This window comes from Heteronotia binoei, chromosome 13 (assembly GCF_032191835.1).
Source record: "Heteronotia binoei isolate CCM8104 ecotype False Entrance Well chromosome 13, APGP_CSIRO_Hbin_v1, whole genome shotgun sequence".
NCBI classification, from domain to species: Eukaryota; Metazoa; Chordata; class Lepidosauria; order Squamata; family Gekkonidae; genus Heteronotia; species Heteronotia binoei.
This window is the reverse complement of record NC_083235.1, coordinates 26,969,386-26,986,936: the sequence shown is the minus strand read 5'-3', so window position 1 is coordinate 26,986,936 and position 17,551 is coordinate 26,969,386. Positions and strand designations below refer to the sequence as shown.

At 46.7% G+C, this 17,551-nt stretch overlaps 1 protein-coding gene across 4 annotated transcripts in view; it reads left to right on the top strand.

Annotated features, from left to right (window-relative positions):
* Positions 1 to 14,616, top strand: part of COL2A1 (collagen type II alpha 1 chain) — a 118,144-nt gene extending 103,528 nt beyond the window's left edge. For all 4 annotated transcript variants that reach the window (XM_060252191.1, XM_060252193.1, XM_060252190.1 and 1 more), the window contains 7 exons: positions 2,463 to 2,570; positions 3,588 to 3,641; positions 6,527 to 6,634; positions 7,374 to 7,662; positions 9,993 to 10,180; positions 11,758 to 12,000; positions 13,919 to 14,616. In XM_060252191.1, the coding sequence (XP_060108174.1) occupies positions 2,463 to 2,570; positions 3,588 to 3,641; positions 6,527 to 6,634; positions 7,374 to 7,662; positions 9,993 to 10,180; positions 11,758 to 12,000; positions 13,919 to 14,065 (1,137 nt within the window). In that variant the 3' untranslated portion in view covers positions 14,066 to 14,616. The remainder of the gene's footprint in view (positions 1 to 2,462; positions 2,571 to 3,587; positions 3,642 to 6,526; positions 6,635 to 7,373; positions 7,663 to 9,992; positions 10,181 to 11,757; positions 12,001 to 13,918) is intronic.
* The last annotated feature ends 2,935 nt before the right edge of the window (positions 14,617 to 17,551 follow it).

The following is a 17,551-nucleotide window of genomic DNA, read 5'->3' as shown; positions in this document are numbered from 1 at the left end:
GTTATGGCGTCTCGTGCGCTGTTTTGACACTTTAAAAGGTACAGGGGGATGGCAACACGAGATCGCCTGATACCATTGTGCAGCAGCCTGATCAGGCTATTGCAGCACTTTTTAAATAGCTAAATTCTCCTTTGAAATAATGTTGGTAGCCACAGGTGAACATGTGGCCACTATAACATCTAGTTTGGGCCTATGCTTTCTGCTGTCTGCTTTTGGGTGCCCCAAGAATACATTTTACTCCAGGCCCTGGGGTACCTCTCTGAACCTCTAAATATTGTCATAATCATCAGTCAGTGAAAAGTGTATGTTTTTCAAATGTGGTTGTATTACGACAACAGTATGTTATGCAGAGTGCTTGTCATGTTCCAAGAACTACCCTGAAGCTAGGTCCAGATCTTAAAGCATGTATCTGAGACAGCCAGCACAGTGTAATGGGTAGGGTGTCAGCTGGAAGAACCGCCAAAGGAAGTTTAGAATAGGTTTTTGCTTGGTTGGTTTAGTTTCTCTTCCCCTCTCTGGAAGACCCAGGTTCAAATTTGAGTTCTGCAATGAAGGTTTCTGGGTGACCTTGGGCCTGTCATTCACTCTGTGTCTCTCTTAACCTACCTCACAGGGTTGTTGTGGGAGTAAAATAGAGGAGAGGAAAGTGATGCATGCTGCCTTGAGCTCCTTGGAAGAAGCGTAGGATAAAAAAGTACCAAGTAATAAATCCATTTGCATTCATAGGAATAGAAGCCAACAGGTAAACGTACTTCAGAGTCAGTTGCCTCTTGTCTATAGTGTCCACACACTTCACAGACAGGAATACCTGCCATTCGTCTTCCTTCTCCAGCCAGAGAATCATCAGGTGCAACAGTTCCCTAGAATTTAATCTAGTAGTTATCATCCTATCAGTAATGTAGAATTACCTGCCGAGATGTATAGGAGTATCACACACATCTTGTCATCCTTGCAACAGTGCTGTATGGTTAGCCAGTGTGATCATCATCCCGCTATTGTAGATGGAGAAGGGAGTTGAGGCAGAGCCAGATTAACAATTAGACCAAATAGACACCGGTCTATGGGCCCCCACACCTTTAGAGGCCCTGGACCGGCTCCCCCTGTTTCCCCCCTGCTTGCAACCCTCCCAGCCTGCACGTGCAGCCAGCAACTGAGCCGCTCTTTGCCTAACTTGCTTGGTGCAGCTGCTGCTGGCGTTGTCATCAGGTTTGCCTCTCTCTGCCTCTCTCCTGCAGCTTAGTAAATAGGGCTTTTAAGAAGGTGCCTGAAGGCTGCAGAGAGCGGGGCGGGTGCTCAGACTCTGAGATAATTTGCAAGGGGGTTCCTAAGATTTCAGCTTCCTAGGGGCCTCCACAGGGTTTAATCCAGCACTGGGCTGATGCTAACAGAGATAAGAACCGATTTCGCACTAGCGTTTAAACCGCGGTGACATCCCTTTTTCCTCCAGGTCATTTGTTGGATTTCGCACACGTTGCCCCGCATCCTCGTTTTGATCTGTGGCTTTACAGTTTTCACTCCGCAGTATCTCGATGCTCATTTTTGTGGACTTTCCGAAAACCTGCAGATTGAACCTTTCAGTGGGAAAATCAATCCCGTTCCGCGGCGACAGCTTTTGGGGGCGTTACCCACCATTGCCTGTTAGTCCTCCCACTCCCTCCCCCTTTGACATCGCAAGCAAAATCATCAGCCGTAGAACCTAGCACTGCGTTTACCTCCGACATGTTCTCTCTCCGCCATTTTTTCCCTTAAACTTAACTTGATTGCGTTACAACGCAAATGAGCAATTTCGCAATCCAATTGATGGCATCCATGCCATTCATTGCATTATATGAGTTAACATGCATGAGGGTTGATCCAGGTGGGCAGTCGTGTTGGTCTAAAGCAACCATCCACCTACTAACGACATGTGCCATCTGATGTCATAGAGGGCCTTGCAAATGCAGGACCAGGATGCTGAGTCATCTGCAGGTGTAACAGAGGCCCATTCTGACATCACAGCACATCAGCCAATAGTATCAAGAGGTACTGGCTAAGCTGAGGTGAATGCAGAGCCAGTGTAAAGGTGGTTTGACCAGATTAATGCTCTGTTGTATCTTAGCCTAAGATGGGTAGTCATGTTAGTCTGTAGTAACAGAAAAAAGCAAGAGCCCTATAGCACCTGAAAGACTTAACAGATTTGGGGGTAGGAAATGAGCTTTCGTGAATCACTCCTCACTTCAGATATCTGAAGAAGTGAGCAGGAACTCACAAGAGCTCATATCCTGTCACAAATTTTGTTTCGTCTTTAAGGTGATATACTGGACTCTTGCAAGGATCTTAGTCTTAACACTCAGATGTGCAGGCCGCAAACATATAGCATCAGTATCCCATTCTTGGTTACATCTTTTCATCAAGGGTTTGCACAAGTTTTGCCATCCTCTTGGTGATTGGGCTGAAATGTGTCTTCCTTTCTCTCCTTCCAGGGTCCACAAGGTCCTCGTGGGGACAAGGGTGAAGCTGGTGAGTCAGGAGAACGAGGCTTGAAGGGTCACCGAGGATTCACCGGCCTGCAGGGTCTCCCTGGACCTCCTGTAAGTTTGGGTGTCAGCACAAAATAGGGTAGGGTCCAGCTCAAGTGGCTCCCTTCTAGGCTTGACACGGGTAGAGGAGGGCCCCGAGTCTTGTACCTGCATTTTACAGGGTTAGGGTTAAAAACAAACTGATGCCACAAGAGTATTAATTTCTCTGTAGTAAAATTCAAACCCTGCCTTGGATGGCCCAGGGTGGTTCTTTAGATCTCAGTAGCTATGGAGGGTCAGTTCTGGTGGGTACTTGGATGGTAGATCACTGACAAAGTTTGGGGTCACTATGCAAAGGAAGGCAATGGCAAATCATCTCAGTTTCCGACCTTGAAAACCCTACAGGGTTGCCATAAGTTTGCTGAAATGTGATGGCACATTACATATATATAGGAAAAATTCAAGAAGGAACATGTCCCAGGGCAATGGTTTTCCACCTGGGTTCCAGGGAAGCTGCAGCTTTCTTGGAAACCTGTTGGGGGCTCCATAGCAAGAAGATCAACAATGGAAGACACACTTCCCTGAAATACAGTTGACACACCTCTGTTGATTTTCCTCTCAAATACCCATAGATGTATTCTAAGGTGCACTGTCAGTTCACACAGGGCAACACTGAGATCTGATTAAATTAATTTGCATTGTAAAACATGCCTATCTATGCTCCACAACATACAGGGATTCTCAGGTCTTTTTTTGTAGCAGGAACTCCGTTGCATATTAGGCCACACACCTCTGATGTAGCCAATCCTCCAAGAGCTTACAGTAGGCCCTGTACTAGGAGCACTGTAAGCTCTTGGAGGATTGGCTATAGTTCCTGCTATTAAAAAAGCCCTGGGGATTTCTCAGCATAATGTGAATGTGGAAAAGGTTACCTGAAAAGGGGAGGAGGGAATTTGAAAACCTTTGTAGTAAAATGGTTCTCAAACAGTTCTTGTAGTGTGCTGGTAAGGGTAATTGGGAGACCTTAGCCGGAGAACCCATGTAAGGATGAGAAATTATTGTGTTGTATTTTCCCCTCTTCTTCCTTAGGGTCCTTCTGGAGATCAAGGTGCTGCCGGTCCTGCTGGTCCTTCTGGTCCCAGGGTAAGTCTGCCCACTTACCTCCAAAATATAAGAAAAATCCCCTTCATTAGTTAAGGAGCAGGGAGATGTTACCACATGGTACTTGAATGTGGTGTGTAACTTATCAAATGAACTTGAACTTTTTCATTTGTTAGAATTTTGGGATTGTTAAGCCCAGAGTTCTAGACCCTTAAGTCTAATATCTTCAAGTGCCCCAAAGGTATGGAATGGTTAGGGGACAATTTAACGTATTTAGAGAGAAGAGACTTCTAGAGAAAGAAGAAGAGTGGCTCTTGATTATTCTCTCTTTCAATGTTTTGGTGACTTGAAATGAGGTAGTGTTCATTAAAGGGGGGGGGGGGAATTCCATGTGTATTTCCTCATGGGGGTGTTTTGTATGACCCTGTCAGATCTGAAAAACTGACATAACGTGTGATGACAGTTGATCAATGCTACATGTCTGTCTGTCTACCTATCTGTCTGTCTATCTATTGAGATGCAGCATATAGAAACTATGAGCCTCCGTGTTGAAGGAGGTAGCTTGGGAAGCCCTCAGTTGGATTTCCGTAGCTTTGTAACATCACAGTGTGATGACCTTTGTCACTGTCACACACAGGCCGTTTTCGCACTAGCGTTTGCTCCGTCGTAGCGCCCCATTTACCTCCGAATCTTCTCTTGGATTTCGCACATGTTGCTCCGGCGCTGCGGTTTGCTCCGGCGCTACAGGGATTTTACGCCGGAGTATGTTTTTCAGCATGTTGCCGGAGTTTCCGAAAACCTCCGGATCCACTCCGGATCCACTCAGCGGAGTTTGCTGTGGGAAATCCATCCACGCCGGATCGACTGCTTTGTGGGCGGCACCCTCTCCCTTTCCGTCCTCCCACCCCATCCACCCCCTTGGCCAATCATCAGCCTTTCGCGGCGCTTCCCCGAAGTGCCGGCGCGGCCATTTTTTTTTTTTAAACTTCACAGTTTTGCGTAATAGCGATATTTCGAAATTAACAAAGGGAAAAAAAACCCCCTCCTGGAATAGTTGCGTTATTTCGCTGTTGCGTTATCCCCGGCCTCTTCTCCCTTTAGGGGCCCCGGTGGGGGGACCGCGGCAGCCCCCCCAGCAGGCCTTTTCCAGCCAGTTCGTTTCGGGTCTAGTTTGGGGAGGGCGAGCGGGAAGGAGGCGGTTTCAGCGGGCCGGAGGAGGGGCCCCGGCAGCTTCGACTCTCCCCAGCTCAACCCCCCCCCCACTTCACTTCCATTTGCGCCCCGCTTGACCCCGCCGGCTTCCCGCTGCCGCCGCCGCCGCCTTGGCAAAGGGAGCCCAGCCGCCCAGAGACATTTGGCGGCGGCGGCGCTTCTCCATTGTTGGGGGGGGGAATCTAGTGCCGGTGCGGGCCAAAGCGTTCATGTGTGTGTGTTAAAAACGGAATGCCTCCCTCAGCTGTGCCACCAGGATTTCTGGACCTGCACAAAATCGCCATGTATAAAATGGGAAGTTGGAGTCCTGCATTCTTCTCCCTGGCTACATTCCGCTCGGTTAGAAAATAGACGGAGCTCGCTCTTCACACCCGCCACAGAAGGGGAAGGAGAGAATGGGGCGGGGGGGGGGAGCTCTGGCAGCAGGAATCAGTCAGGTCCCCCGTTGCAAGCGCCAGCCGGAGAGGGGAAAGAGAGCGGAGGAAATCCCAGCTTCGCCACCCGGGAGGGAGCGAAGGGAAGAAGCTGCCACACACACACACACACACACACACACACACACACACAAACCCCTCGATTTCTCTCTCTTCGTTATTGCGATATTTCGCAACTTCAGAATTGGGGGGGGGGGAATATAGTGCTAGGAATGCTTCTGTTAATACATAAAGGACTGTGGAGGATTCTACAGCTGCAGCCAATCCATGAGCAGCAGCAGCACACGTGATGCGGTTTGTCCACGAAATGAAGGGGAGGGAGCAGCTCGATGTTACGTTAGTACGTCATTACGCAACCAGACTTGCGCTTAAAAAAAAAAATGATTGACAGGGCATCGAACTCAAGTCGATGCCAGTGGGAAAACGATTTGAGCCGGGGCTTCAGGGAAGGCGACTCCGCAAAGAGTCACTAGTGGGAAAATGAGAAAAATGATCCGGAGATAATTGCGCCGGGGAATAAGGGGAGCAAACGCTAAGTGGGAAAACGGCCACAGAGAGCTTACAATCCTCTGCAACCTCTCTCCCACAGGTTCATGGTTACAGGTAGGTCAGGCAGTTCCACATCATTACCCATCTTACCTTTTTAAAAATATCCCAAGTTCGTTGTCTCACGGAGACATCTCCTGACAGGGTAGCCCAAGCCCCTCACACAGACACTGCACAGAGCTGTTGAGGTCGGGGACTCAAACACCATCTCATTCATAAGGTGCCAGCATTCATTCATATCCTACAATAAATGTAGACAGAGACCTTTGCTTGTATGTGTGTTTCTTTCTGTGAGACAATGATCCTACAGGGTTAAAAAACAAGGAGTTAACTTTTGTTTTTTGTTTGAATATGACTCTGAAGAAAGTCAGGTAGAGGTTACAAAGTTTCTTTTCAATTGAACTTTTGAACTGTTTCTCTATCCCAGTATTTCAGATTCTTTGTTACAAATGGACCCTTTTCAGTCAGCTTTAAGCAGCTCTTCTCCATAACTTCACTTGGCCAACTTCCTGTCAACTCCATAACTGCTGTCTTCAGCTCTCTTCAATTGCACCTCTCTCACTAAAATTCTGTGAGCTCCCATTGATTGTCACTAGTAGGGAGAGGTGGAACCTAACCTATCTGTCACTCGTGGCTTGTTAATTTCCTGTACAATTCTTTTTAGGAGTCCATCTTATAGATGCTGGCACTGATATACAACCTGGCTCTCACTCAAATGTTTTGGCTGTCTCCTAGGGTCCCCCAGGTCCTGTTGGCCCCTCTGGCAAAGATGGTTCTAATGGAATGCCTGGCCCCATTGGCCCTCCTGGTCCTCGTGGTCGCAGTGGAGAAACTGGTCCTGCTGTAAGTAACTGGAGGAAGCCATAAGTTAAAAGGCTCCTCATCCCAAACCTCGATATCTGCTTGCCCCACTTTGTTCACCTTTGAATCTCTCTATGGAGCTAAACTAGGTAGAAGTAACAGAGCGGCCCAAATCATTCTTCCCTTGATGGCCTTAAATCCCTACATGCTGTGTGCTTTTTTTGTCAACGGCAACTGCACAGGGTCCTGTTAGGATAATCCAATATCAGCTTTGGCATTTTGAGTTCAATATTTTCACAACCGTGTGAAATTAGAATTGGAAAGGTCATGTGATTCAACCTCTAGAACCAAAAGCAGCACCGTTCAGAAATGTCACTGTAGCCCTGACCTGGATAGCCCAGGCAAGCCCAGTCTCACAGATCTTGGACGCTAAGCAGGGCCAACTCTGGCAATTACTTGGATGGGAGACCTCCTTGGAATATCAGCAGTCGGGAGAACAGGAGCAGGTTTTATTCAGCCACCTCTCTGAATATCCTCCAGGCCCCCAGTAGGGGTCAGTCACCAGAGGTCACCATGACTTCCAGGTGCAGACACACACACTTAATACAAAAATACAAAAAAGAGAGAAATGTCATTTTAAGCATTGCCCACCCTTTTGGATGTCAGTGGCTAAGACAGGTGGATGCAGAGAGAGTAAGTGAGACATGGGCAAACATAGGATAGCAGTGAATTCCTCTTGACTTGCAAGGATTTCAAGGGCTGTTTGCTTCTAACCCCACAGGGTCCTCCTGGAAACCCTGGACCTCCAGGCCCTCCTGGTCCACCTGGGCCCGGTATTGACATGTCAGCCTTTGCTGGCCTGGGCCAGACTGAGAAAGGCCCCGACCCTCTGCGCTACATGCGATCTGATCAGGCTTCTGGCAACCTGCGGCAGCACGATGTTGAGGTTGACGCTACCTTGAAATCACTCAACAACCAGATCGAAAGCATCCGAAGTCCCGAGGGCTCTAAGAAGAACCCAGCCCGGACTTGCCGCGACTTGAAACTCTGCCACCCAGAATGGAAGAGCGGTGAGTGCATTGGGGAGCACCACTGCCCAATTTGTGGATCTGGGAGGCAGGCTTTTCTGTTGTTCAACCTAATCACTAATCCAGAGAGCACTGTGGGTGTGTTTCACTGTTGACAGCAAGGAGAGGTTGCCATTTCAGCATTTCCATTAGAGGTGGGGCGCTTCCAGATATCTGCTAGAGTAGGCACCTGTGTGGTCAGTGCAGCACATACAGTGTTCAGGGTGGGGCAGCTGCTAGGTCCCATAGCTTCTGTTGGGGCCCACTGCCACTGACTCCTACGTGCCCATAGGGTTGCCAGCTGGAGGTTTTGGGGGTTGGGCTGAGGAGGGCGAGGTTTTGGGAGAGGAGGGGTTTCAGCGGGACAAATGAGAGTCAGTGTGGTGTAGTGGTTAACAGTGGTGGCTCTAATCTGAAAACTGGGTTTGATTCTCCACTTCTCCTCCACATGCAGCTGCCGGTGTGACCTTGGGTCAGTCACAAATTCTCTCAGAGCTCACTCAGCCCCACTATCTCATAGGGTGTGTGATGTGGGAAGAAGATTGTAAGCCATTTTGAGTGAAAGGCAGGGTATAAAACAACTCTTCCTTCTCCTCCTCCTTCTGTAGAGTCCACCTTCCAAACTGGCCATTTCCTCCAAGTGAATTAATTTCTGTCACTTGGAGTTCAGTTGTAATACCAGATCTCCAGCCATCACCTGGAGGTTAGCAACCCTATGCATGCACCTCCTTTACCATGTGTCTGCCCCCATCTGTTTGCTTGAAGGGCTCCAACATCCATGCTTCCAGCTGCCCAGTGTCACTGGGGAAGGCCCTGTGAGAGGTGCACAGTGGCTGCACTCCTGATGGTTGCCATAGCAGGAGCACTGCCAGCTGCATGTACCAGCCAATACTTTCAGGGAAAGGATGTGCAGGGGGTACAGGCAATTGGGCACAGATGGTGGGAAGGCTTGTGAGTGGAAGAAGGATGCATAGGCAGGTGAAGGGCACAGATGTGGGGAGTGGAAAGGGAGACATGAGTGGGTCTGGTGTTGGGCAGATGGGCAGCCCAGGAACTCTGCCAAGGACTCCCCAAAACCTAGAACCAGCCCTATGTGATATATTTGTAGATGCAGGGCTTTTTTTGAGCAGGAACGCAGTTCTGGTTGGCTTGGTGTCAGGGGGTGTAGCCTAATAGGCAAATAAGTTCCTGCTGGGCTTTTTTTTTTATTACAAGAAGCCCTGTGCTAAGTAATGGTGACTTCAGGGTGTGTGGCCTAGTATGCAAATGAGTTCCTGCTGGGCTTTTTCTACAAACCCCCACCCCTGTGTAGACGAATAATAGGGAATGAAAATCAGCCATTGTGAACAAATTCAGCAGCTACTTTAACATTCAGAGAATCACATGCGGATTCTGCTAACCCACTGAATCAGAGTCCAGGATACAGTTTTTCCTTGGCTTATGTTGTTTTACTCATCTTTTCTTTCCATTCACATTCAGGTACTTCTAAAGTCCATTCAGCAACAATCTTAATTAGCAGCAAAAGGGAACAAAAAATACATTCTGTTCTGTGGCTGCTTCCACATTGGGGGGGAATGACTACCCACCTCTACCACAGCAGCAGGAATTAGTGGGAAATGCATCCACATACACAGTTGTGTTCCTGTACCACCCTCTCTGCCTCTGCCCTCCAGCCACACACACCAACTCCCTCTGTTTCTGCACCTCACACTGGGCCCTCCCCCACAGCCCTGCACCCGCCACCCTTTCTTCTCAAGTTCCCTCTTCCCACTGAGTCTCTCTGTAACACTCAGGACAGCTCAGCAGGGGAAGGGGAAAACAGCAGTTAAAGGGTTAAAAGGGGCTGCTGCATGAAAGTGAGTTCTCCCATGCCATTTTGAAAGTGGAGCTTAGCCTTACCCCTAGAAGCAATAGGCTAATTGTCCACTGGTCTGCAGCCACTCCATAGATTTTCCTCTGAGCCAGACTGAAACAGTTAATTTGCAATCCATTTCACAGAAATGCCACAACTCGAGCACACAGGTGTGGAATGAGCAGGTGGCATTTGCACAATGAACAGGTGGAATGAACACAATGTCATGTGGCCATCCATATTGCACTCAACAACTTCCTGCTTTCCGCCCGGGCAAAAGCCCCTGCGAGGAAGCAGTATATATATTAATACAGTCACCTAAACTTCTTTTGTGCCCAGAGGACCAGGAGAATACAGGAAGCAGGAAGCAGAGTGTGACGAAGAGACACAACCTTAATGTGGAATAGCCAGAAGCAAAGAAATGGTGTTTCTTGGTTTGTGAGTGGGAAACCCTCTCCTGATTGCTTTCCTCCCTTGGCAGGTGACTACTGGATTGACCCCAACCAGGGCTGTACTTTGGATGCCATAAAAGTTTTCTGCAATATGGAGACTGGTGAGACGTGTGTCTACCCCAAGCCTAGCAGCATCCCCAGGAAGAACTGGTGGACAAGCAAGAGCAAGGAGAAGAAGCACATCTGGTTTGGAGAGACCATCAATGGTGGTTTCCATGTAAGTCTCCCCAGCTAGAATTAGATCTAAGGATTGGGATGCCCATAGACAGATGTTCACTCAGTTGTGTGAAGGTCCAAACTCAGGACTGTCCCTTTCCCGCAGCCTATCAAATCCCCTAATCAATTCTGTCCATCAGCCATGTGATGTTTTGTAGCCATAACTTCTCTAGGGTCTCTTCTGCATTCACATTTTCCTCGCTTGTGCATTCTTGTTGCTTCAGGAATTTTTTTCCTGTTCTGCACATTTTGCTCCCTCTAGTGGTGGATTCAATATTACATAGCGTTATGTCTGCCATTTTCTCCCTGCAGTTTGAAACTGCAGCTTTTTATGCTGGACATGAAGCCATGTAATATCAAATTGACCAGTAGAGGGATCAAAACATGTGTGGAACAGAATGAAAACCCCAAAGCAACTGGAACACACAAGTGAGGAAAATGAGAATGTGGAAAAGCCCTAAGATGCTGCTAGATACTTTTTGAGCTTCCATTAAAGGAATGAAAGGTGGGGTGTAAATGTATAAGAACTGGTGTGATGTGTTCAGAAAGTGTTGGACTAAGACCAGGGGAGACCCAGGTTCAAATCCCTACTCAATCATGAAATTCACTGGCTGTCCTCAGGCCAGTCATTTTCCATGTGCCTCACTCATCATCTTGCACAGTTCTTTGATGATAAAATGGAGGAAGGGAGAATGTTGTAACACTGTCCTAAGCTCCTGGGCGGAAGAGCAGGATAAAAATACACTAACAACAATAGTTGTTTAACAAACAGATAAAATGAATGAGCTTGGAAATATAATCCTACTCAAATGAAGAGTTAACAGCTTCTAAGTGTGAGAGATATACCGAAGGCCTAGCTAGAGCTAGTCAAAATTTAGTGAGTTTTGCAGACAGTGGTCTCTGTCTACCACACAGTTCTGATATCTTAATTTTTCATAAAAGGGAGTGGGAATTGTTGCTGATTCCCATCTGTTGCAGCCCTCTGAGTTTCCCAGAATTCTATACCTGGGAGACAGTAGAGGGGGGATCTACAGTGGGAAGAGAGAATCAGTGGAAATTGTCACTCTCTCTTTTGGAAAGTAGAACAAAGTAGGAGTCAAGTTCACCTTTAAGACCAACACAGTTTTATTCAGAACGTAAGCTTTCGTGTGCTCCAAGCACACATGAAAGCTTACATTCTGAATAAAACTTTGTTGGTCTTGAAGGTGCACTTGACTCCTACCTTGTTCTACTGCTTCAGACCTACACAGCTGCCCCCTGAACCTATCTTTTGGAAAGTGCTTAAGTTTTTGGACTGCAATACAAGCCAGTGAAGTTGGCCAGTTGCTTCTCTGTCCTGCTTGTGCCTGAGCATTGAGAACAAAATGTTGTTATCATAGACGGATGCTGGTGCAATCCAGGAAGTCTGTTGTGCATTCAGTTAATCCAGCTGGTAACATCAGTCTTTAGCCTTCCTGCTGAGATGATTTCCTGCTCATGATGCCCTCTCTTGTCTTGGCTGCCCCTCCCATCCCTTCCTTGCTACTTGATCTTTCTTCTCTAAGGGTCTCTGCTAATCTCTGCCGTATTCCCTTCCAGTTTAGCTATGGAGATGACAACCTGGCTCCCAACACTGCCAACATCCAGATGACCTTCCTGCGCCTCTTGTCTACTGAAGGCTCGCAAAACCTCACCTACCACTGCAAGAACAGCATTGCCTACATGGACGAGGCTACTGGCAATCTTAAGAAAGCTCTCCTGATTCAGGGGTCCAACGATGTGGAAATCAGACCTGAAGGAAACAGCAGGTTCACATACAGTGCCTTGCAGGATGGATGCACGGTAAGGGGTACATGAAGATGGGGTGTTTGGGAGTTTACAGGAGCTGTTGCAAGTTCTCCTTAATTGGGTTGATGTGATTTTGTGCAAGAAGAGTGTAAAATGGGCACAAATATAAAAAACTCAAAACAAACCCTCGTGTTTTTAAATCAAAGTGGCTTGGTTGGTTTTGTTCCAGCCTCCAAAGGTGTTTAGCAGCCAGAACAAGACCAGCCAACTGCACATTTAGGTGGAATCTCAGGGCTCAGCTATATAAGAATGTTAATTTTAAACAACAGTCTCTTATTAGGGTTTGTAGAATCTTTTGGGATCAAGTGCCATGATCTACTGGAGAAAGTTTTCCTTCCAGACGTTTCGTTCTCAGCTGCGGAGAACATCCTCAGTGGCGTTGCAGCCGGAGCAGGCGCTCAGACCTTCTTGGCTGCTGTGCATTGAGTGGGGCCAGGGCTGCTGGAGAGCTGCTATTTCTAGGCTGGAGGGGATGTGATGAAAGGGCAATTGGTTTGTGGATGTGCCCATTGTTTGGTGGGGCTTCCTGGGGCTACAGCTGATTTTTCTGGCTGAAACAAGTGACAGTGTCTCTTGTGTTCGGTGAGACGGTGAGAAAAATCAGCTGTAGCTGAACATGCACTTCAAGAAGGAGACCACGTCATCCACTTTGAAAGAACTGAAGTCCTTTCTACGGTCTCACATTATCATACCCGCCTGAACAGAGAAGCTATTGAGATTTACAAACACCAGCACAATATTAACAGAAAGGAAGAAGGCATTTTCATCCACCAATCTTGGTACCCAGCTCTGCAAAACACCCTACAGACTGTAAATTGCAGAAAGTCTCAGAACAACCAGCAAATTCCACAGAACAATCAGCACAGTCAACAACCATCTTCCTTATCTTCAAACCCCTTCCAACCCTCCCAGCAATTAACACGGAACAATGGTCACATTCAACAGTCAGTTTCCTTATCACTACCCTTCCGGGAAGCCCCACCAAACAATGGGCACATCCACAAACCAATTGCCCTTTCATCACACCCCCTCCAGCCTAGAAATAGCAGCTCTCCAGCAGCCCTGGCCCCACTCAATGCACAGCAGCCAAGAAGGTCTGAGCGCCTGCTCCGGCTGCAACGCCACTGAGGATGTTCTCCGCAGCTGAGAATGAAACGTCTGGAAGGAAAACTTTCTCCAGTAGAACACGGCACTTGATCCCGAAAGATTCTACAAACCCTAATGATGTTACCAGCCGTGAAAACCTGAAATCTTTGATAACAGTCTCTTAATTTGCAAATGCAGCTCCAAGGACTGTTTTATCCAAGAAGGAGAGCAGTATTGGAGCTGATGGAACTCTGTCTGGGGCAGTGATGCTCTGTATTCTTGGTGCTTGGTGTGTGGGGGGGGGGGGCAACAGTGGGAGGGTTTCTAGTGTCCTAGCCCAACTGATGGGCCTCTTGATGGCACCTGGGTTTTTTTGGCCACTTTGTGACAGAGTGTTGGGCCATTGGCCTGATCCATCATGGCTTCTCTTATGAAAGAAGACTTTAGTCTTTTAATTGCCTTCCATCTCCCCAACCCAAGGTGCTTTGACCCTTGCTGGAGGAAAAATACAGGGAAACTGTAAGCTTTCTCCAGCATTAGTAAAAGCAACTTTGATGTGTGTTTGTGTGTGCGTCCAGTGAGAAAGGGCAGGTGAGAAAAGGGTTATTTCCATCTGTGCCTCCTTGATAAAGCAATAACTGGAGGCTGCAGCCACTGGGAAAAAACCTGTGAAGGTCTTTCATACTACAGTAAAAGGTCCCACACTTTAACATATTTGGTTAATCCTTCCCTGCTGCTTCTAGTCCTGTATTATTCTTTCAACTTCCTGAGCAGCTGATCCTGTTTCTGAAAATAATCCCCCCCTTCTATCTTTCCTCTCCTCCAGAAACACACTGGCAAATGGGGGAAGACAATCATTGAATACAGATCTCAGAAGACCTCACGCCTGCCCATTGTCGACATCGCACCTATGGACATTGGTGGAGCCGATCAGGAATTTGGTGTTGACATTGGCCCCGTGTGCTTTTTGTAAAAAATGAAACACAAATTTTTTTAAAAATATTTTTTTAAAAAACCAGTCCAGTACCATGCAAAAAAAGAAGAGAGCCAACCCAAAGGACCCAAGTACTCCCCAATCACTTGTAGGACTTTCTGCACTGAACAGTTGAACCAAACTCTCTTCCTTTCTTCCCAGAATGCCACCCCTCCACACACACACACACACACTTTGGACTCTTTCTATAAGGCCACCGTCACGTGGGCCAACCATGAAGCAAGCAAAGGAAAAAACAAATGAAAAGGAACAACGAGCAATAGTATTATTTATTTATTGTCTTCCTGTAAGGTCTTTCTTGGGTCAGGCGGAGGTAGGAAGTTAACTAGCATGCATGAAGGGCCCTCTCCTACAAGACATTGATGTCCCCCAAATACAGGTTGTAGCCAATTCTTTCCCCTCCACCCTCGGTTGGGTGTGTATCACAAGCAAGATTACTGTGTATAATACTAAAGATGGTGCTATTATTGTAAAACAAGTCTGTATTTTTTAACATCAATTGATATAAAAACCTACGTTGGAAAGTACAAGTTGATCTGATCTTTGTGGTCTATTATTTTTTTTTTTTGCTTTTGTCAGTTGCTCTGATTCCCTCCCACTCACCCACCATGCTCCCGGCACCATCATACCTTCTCCCCCTCTTCACAAAAGGAAGTCATAGGGTCATCTCTCAAGCCTTCCTCCATATTTTAAGCTACCTCACACTAAATTTAGCTCTTGTATGTGATTGCAGCGCCAACCACAGAGGAGCAAAGGTGTCATTGGAGGGGAAACCTATCCTCCAAACACAATGGTGCTAAAGATGACAAGATATAATTCCCATCTCCAGCTCCTTCTTCCTGACACTGTTAGCCTGATTGACAGCCAAAGTTTCCTCCTAAGTGTCTCTGAAATTTTTTCCCCTAAGCTATGAGAAAGTGGACAAAGCACCGTGCTTTATTAGAGCAACTTTGGCTGGAATAAATGCTGGCAAGCTTTAGAGTTACACTGGCCTGTGTTGGCCTAATAAAAGATAGTGCTTCCACTGGTTTTCTGGGACCAGCACAATAATTACTTTATTACTTTCCAAGGCAAGTGGATTAATATAAAAACCTCCCTTTCCATCTCTCCCCCCCTCCCCAATACCGTTACTTCCAAACCAAGAGAGGGACAAAAGTAAGGTACAATTTTCGGAGGAGCACAGTGTAAACAGACATTTTTAAAGCCCACAAATGTCTTTTAAAAATATGTAAATAGATTTGTAAACAGTCCATCCCATGAAATCAAATATTCTTACTTTTTATCATTACTTTGCCCTTCCCACCCCCCAGTGTCATTTTCTTCTTTATTTTTGTCCCCCCCCCACCTCCGTGCACTCAAGGTAGAAAGCTTTTCCTATTCCAAATAAAAGACATCTTTGTTGAATTTGTTCCATGTGTATTAATTTTCACCCTATGATGTAATCTTTGTTTGAATAGTGTTTCTTACCTGGGATACACATTTTTCAAGGAAAAAAATTGAAACACCAGAAATAATAAAAGGAAAAAAATTTAAGGAAAAAAAGTGCTGCTTATTTTTATGATTCTGAAGAAAAAAAATACTTCTTCCGAACAGGCGAAAGCACCTTAACATTGGAGGCAGTTTTCTTTTACTCTTATTTTAAAAAATTCCATCTTACCATATAAAGGCTTAAATAAATAAAGGCACAATCTAGCAAATTTGGAATTTGCTAAGTTACAGTGATTTGAACATATGAAGCTGCTTTATACTGAATTAGACTCTCTGTCCATCTGAGTCAGTATTGTCTACTCAGACTGGCAGCAGCTCTCCAGGGTTTCAAGCTGAGGTTTTTCATGCCTATTTGCATGGACCATTTTTAGTTGGAGATGCTGGGGATTGAACCTGGGACCTTCTGCTTACCAAGCAGATGCTGTACCATTGAACCATCATCCCTCCCCTATTTAAGCATGTGTTTCATTCCCCATTAACATGTTCGTGAGTGCCATCAAGTTGCACTCAGCTTGTGGCAATTCCATAAGGGGCTTCCAAGGCAAGTGAGAAGCAGAAGCAGTTTTTGTAGAAAAAGCCCAGCAGGAACTCATTTACATATTAGGCCACACCTCCTGGCGCCAAACCAGCCAGAACTGTGTTCCTGCTGAAAAAAAGCCCTGGCCATTGTCTTCCACTGCAGTGCCTTCCACTGTGGTCTCCCAACTACCGACTCCCCTTCGCTTTCAAGATTTGATGAGATTGAGCTATAGCATGCCATGCCACCTCCCCTCTCTCCTCACTGACAGTTTTTTTTGCCGTCAAGTCATAGCTGACTTATGGCAACCCTGGATGGGATCTTCAAGGCAAGAAACATTCAGAGGTGGTTTGCCATTGCCTGCCTCTGCGTTGCGATCCTGGTATTCCTTGGTCTCCCTTCCAAATACAGACCTGCTTAGCTTCCAAAGTGTACCTATTTATGATTAGGTAGTAGAGAGATAAGCTTTATAAAGGACACATTACACACAAACCCCTTAAAACATTAGCACTCGGTCTTAAAGGTGCTTTCGGTGTATTTCTCCCACGGGGTCCAGGGAATTGGGCAAGGGAAGCTCTGGCTCCTTCCTTCCCCAGGGGACCAGCCTCAGCCAATAGAAGAGAGGCATGGCTCCGTTGCTCTGCTGTGTGATTGAGAGAGCCTAGCAAAGAAAGCTATCCCTTTCTGCCTTCCTCCCCAAGGGAGGAGCCTCAGCCAATGGAGAAAATAGAGGTTTTGCTCTGACGCTCCTGTGTGATTGAGCAAGCCTGGCAAAGCAAGCTGTTATGCAGAAGGAAGCAAGAGAGAGGGAGAAGGAAGCAGATGATGGCCAGTTGCCCGAGGGCCTGATAACAGCCCTCTGGGGGCCTGATTTGGCCCCCGGGCCACATGTTTGACACCCCTGACCTAGCTTAACAGTGGTATGATCTGATTGGTCATCTACAGGTGGCATGCCACATGTATGCTGCTTGAAGGGCATGGTGTAATTAGTAGACTGATCAAAGCGACCAAGTAATACACCGTCTTTCAGTTTGCAAAAATATATTATAAGGATTGTGTACAACACATAATAAACAATACGATAAGGCTAGAGGCCGGCGGTGCTAGGGCCTTTTAAAGTAACAGAAATCCCAAGGGGCCAAAAAAAAAAAAAAAAACATTTCCAAACTAATAGAAGTCCAAACTTGGAAATAGTCCAACTGAAATTCACAAGGTGGGTGCTCCTGTGGAGTGTTGCTTCAATGCAGTCGCTTTCTTAAGAAGACGTCTCTAGATTTTGATGACATTTCAATTCTTTCTTCGGTTTAACGGCTCAGTTATTTAGGAACCCTGTTCTACATTCTCTAATCACCCAATTAGATTACTCTTTTATTTCATTGTGGAACTCTTAGTACAGGACCAGCATGCTGCACCATCTGCAAGGTGTAACAGAGGCCTATTCTGACATCAGAACACATCAG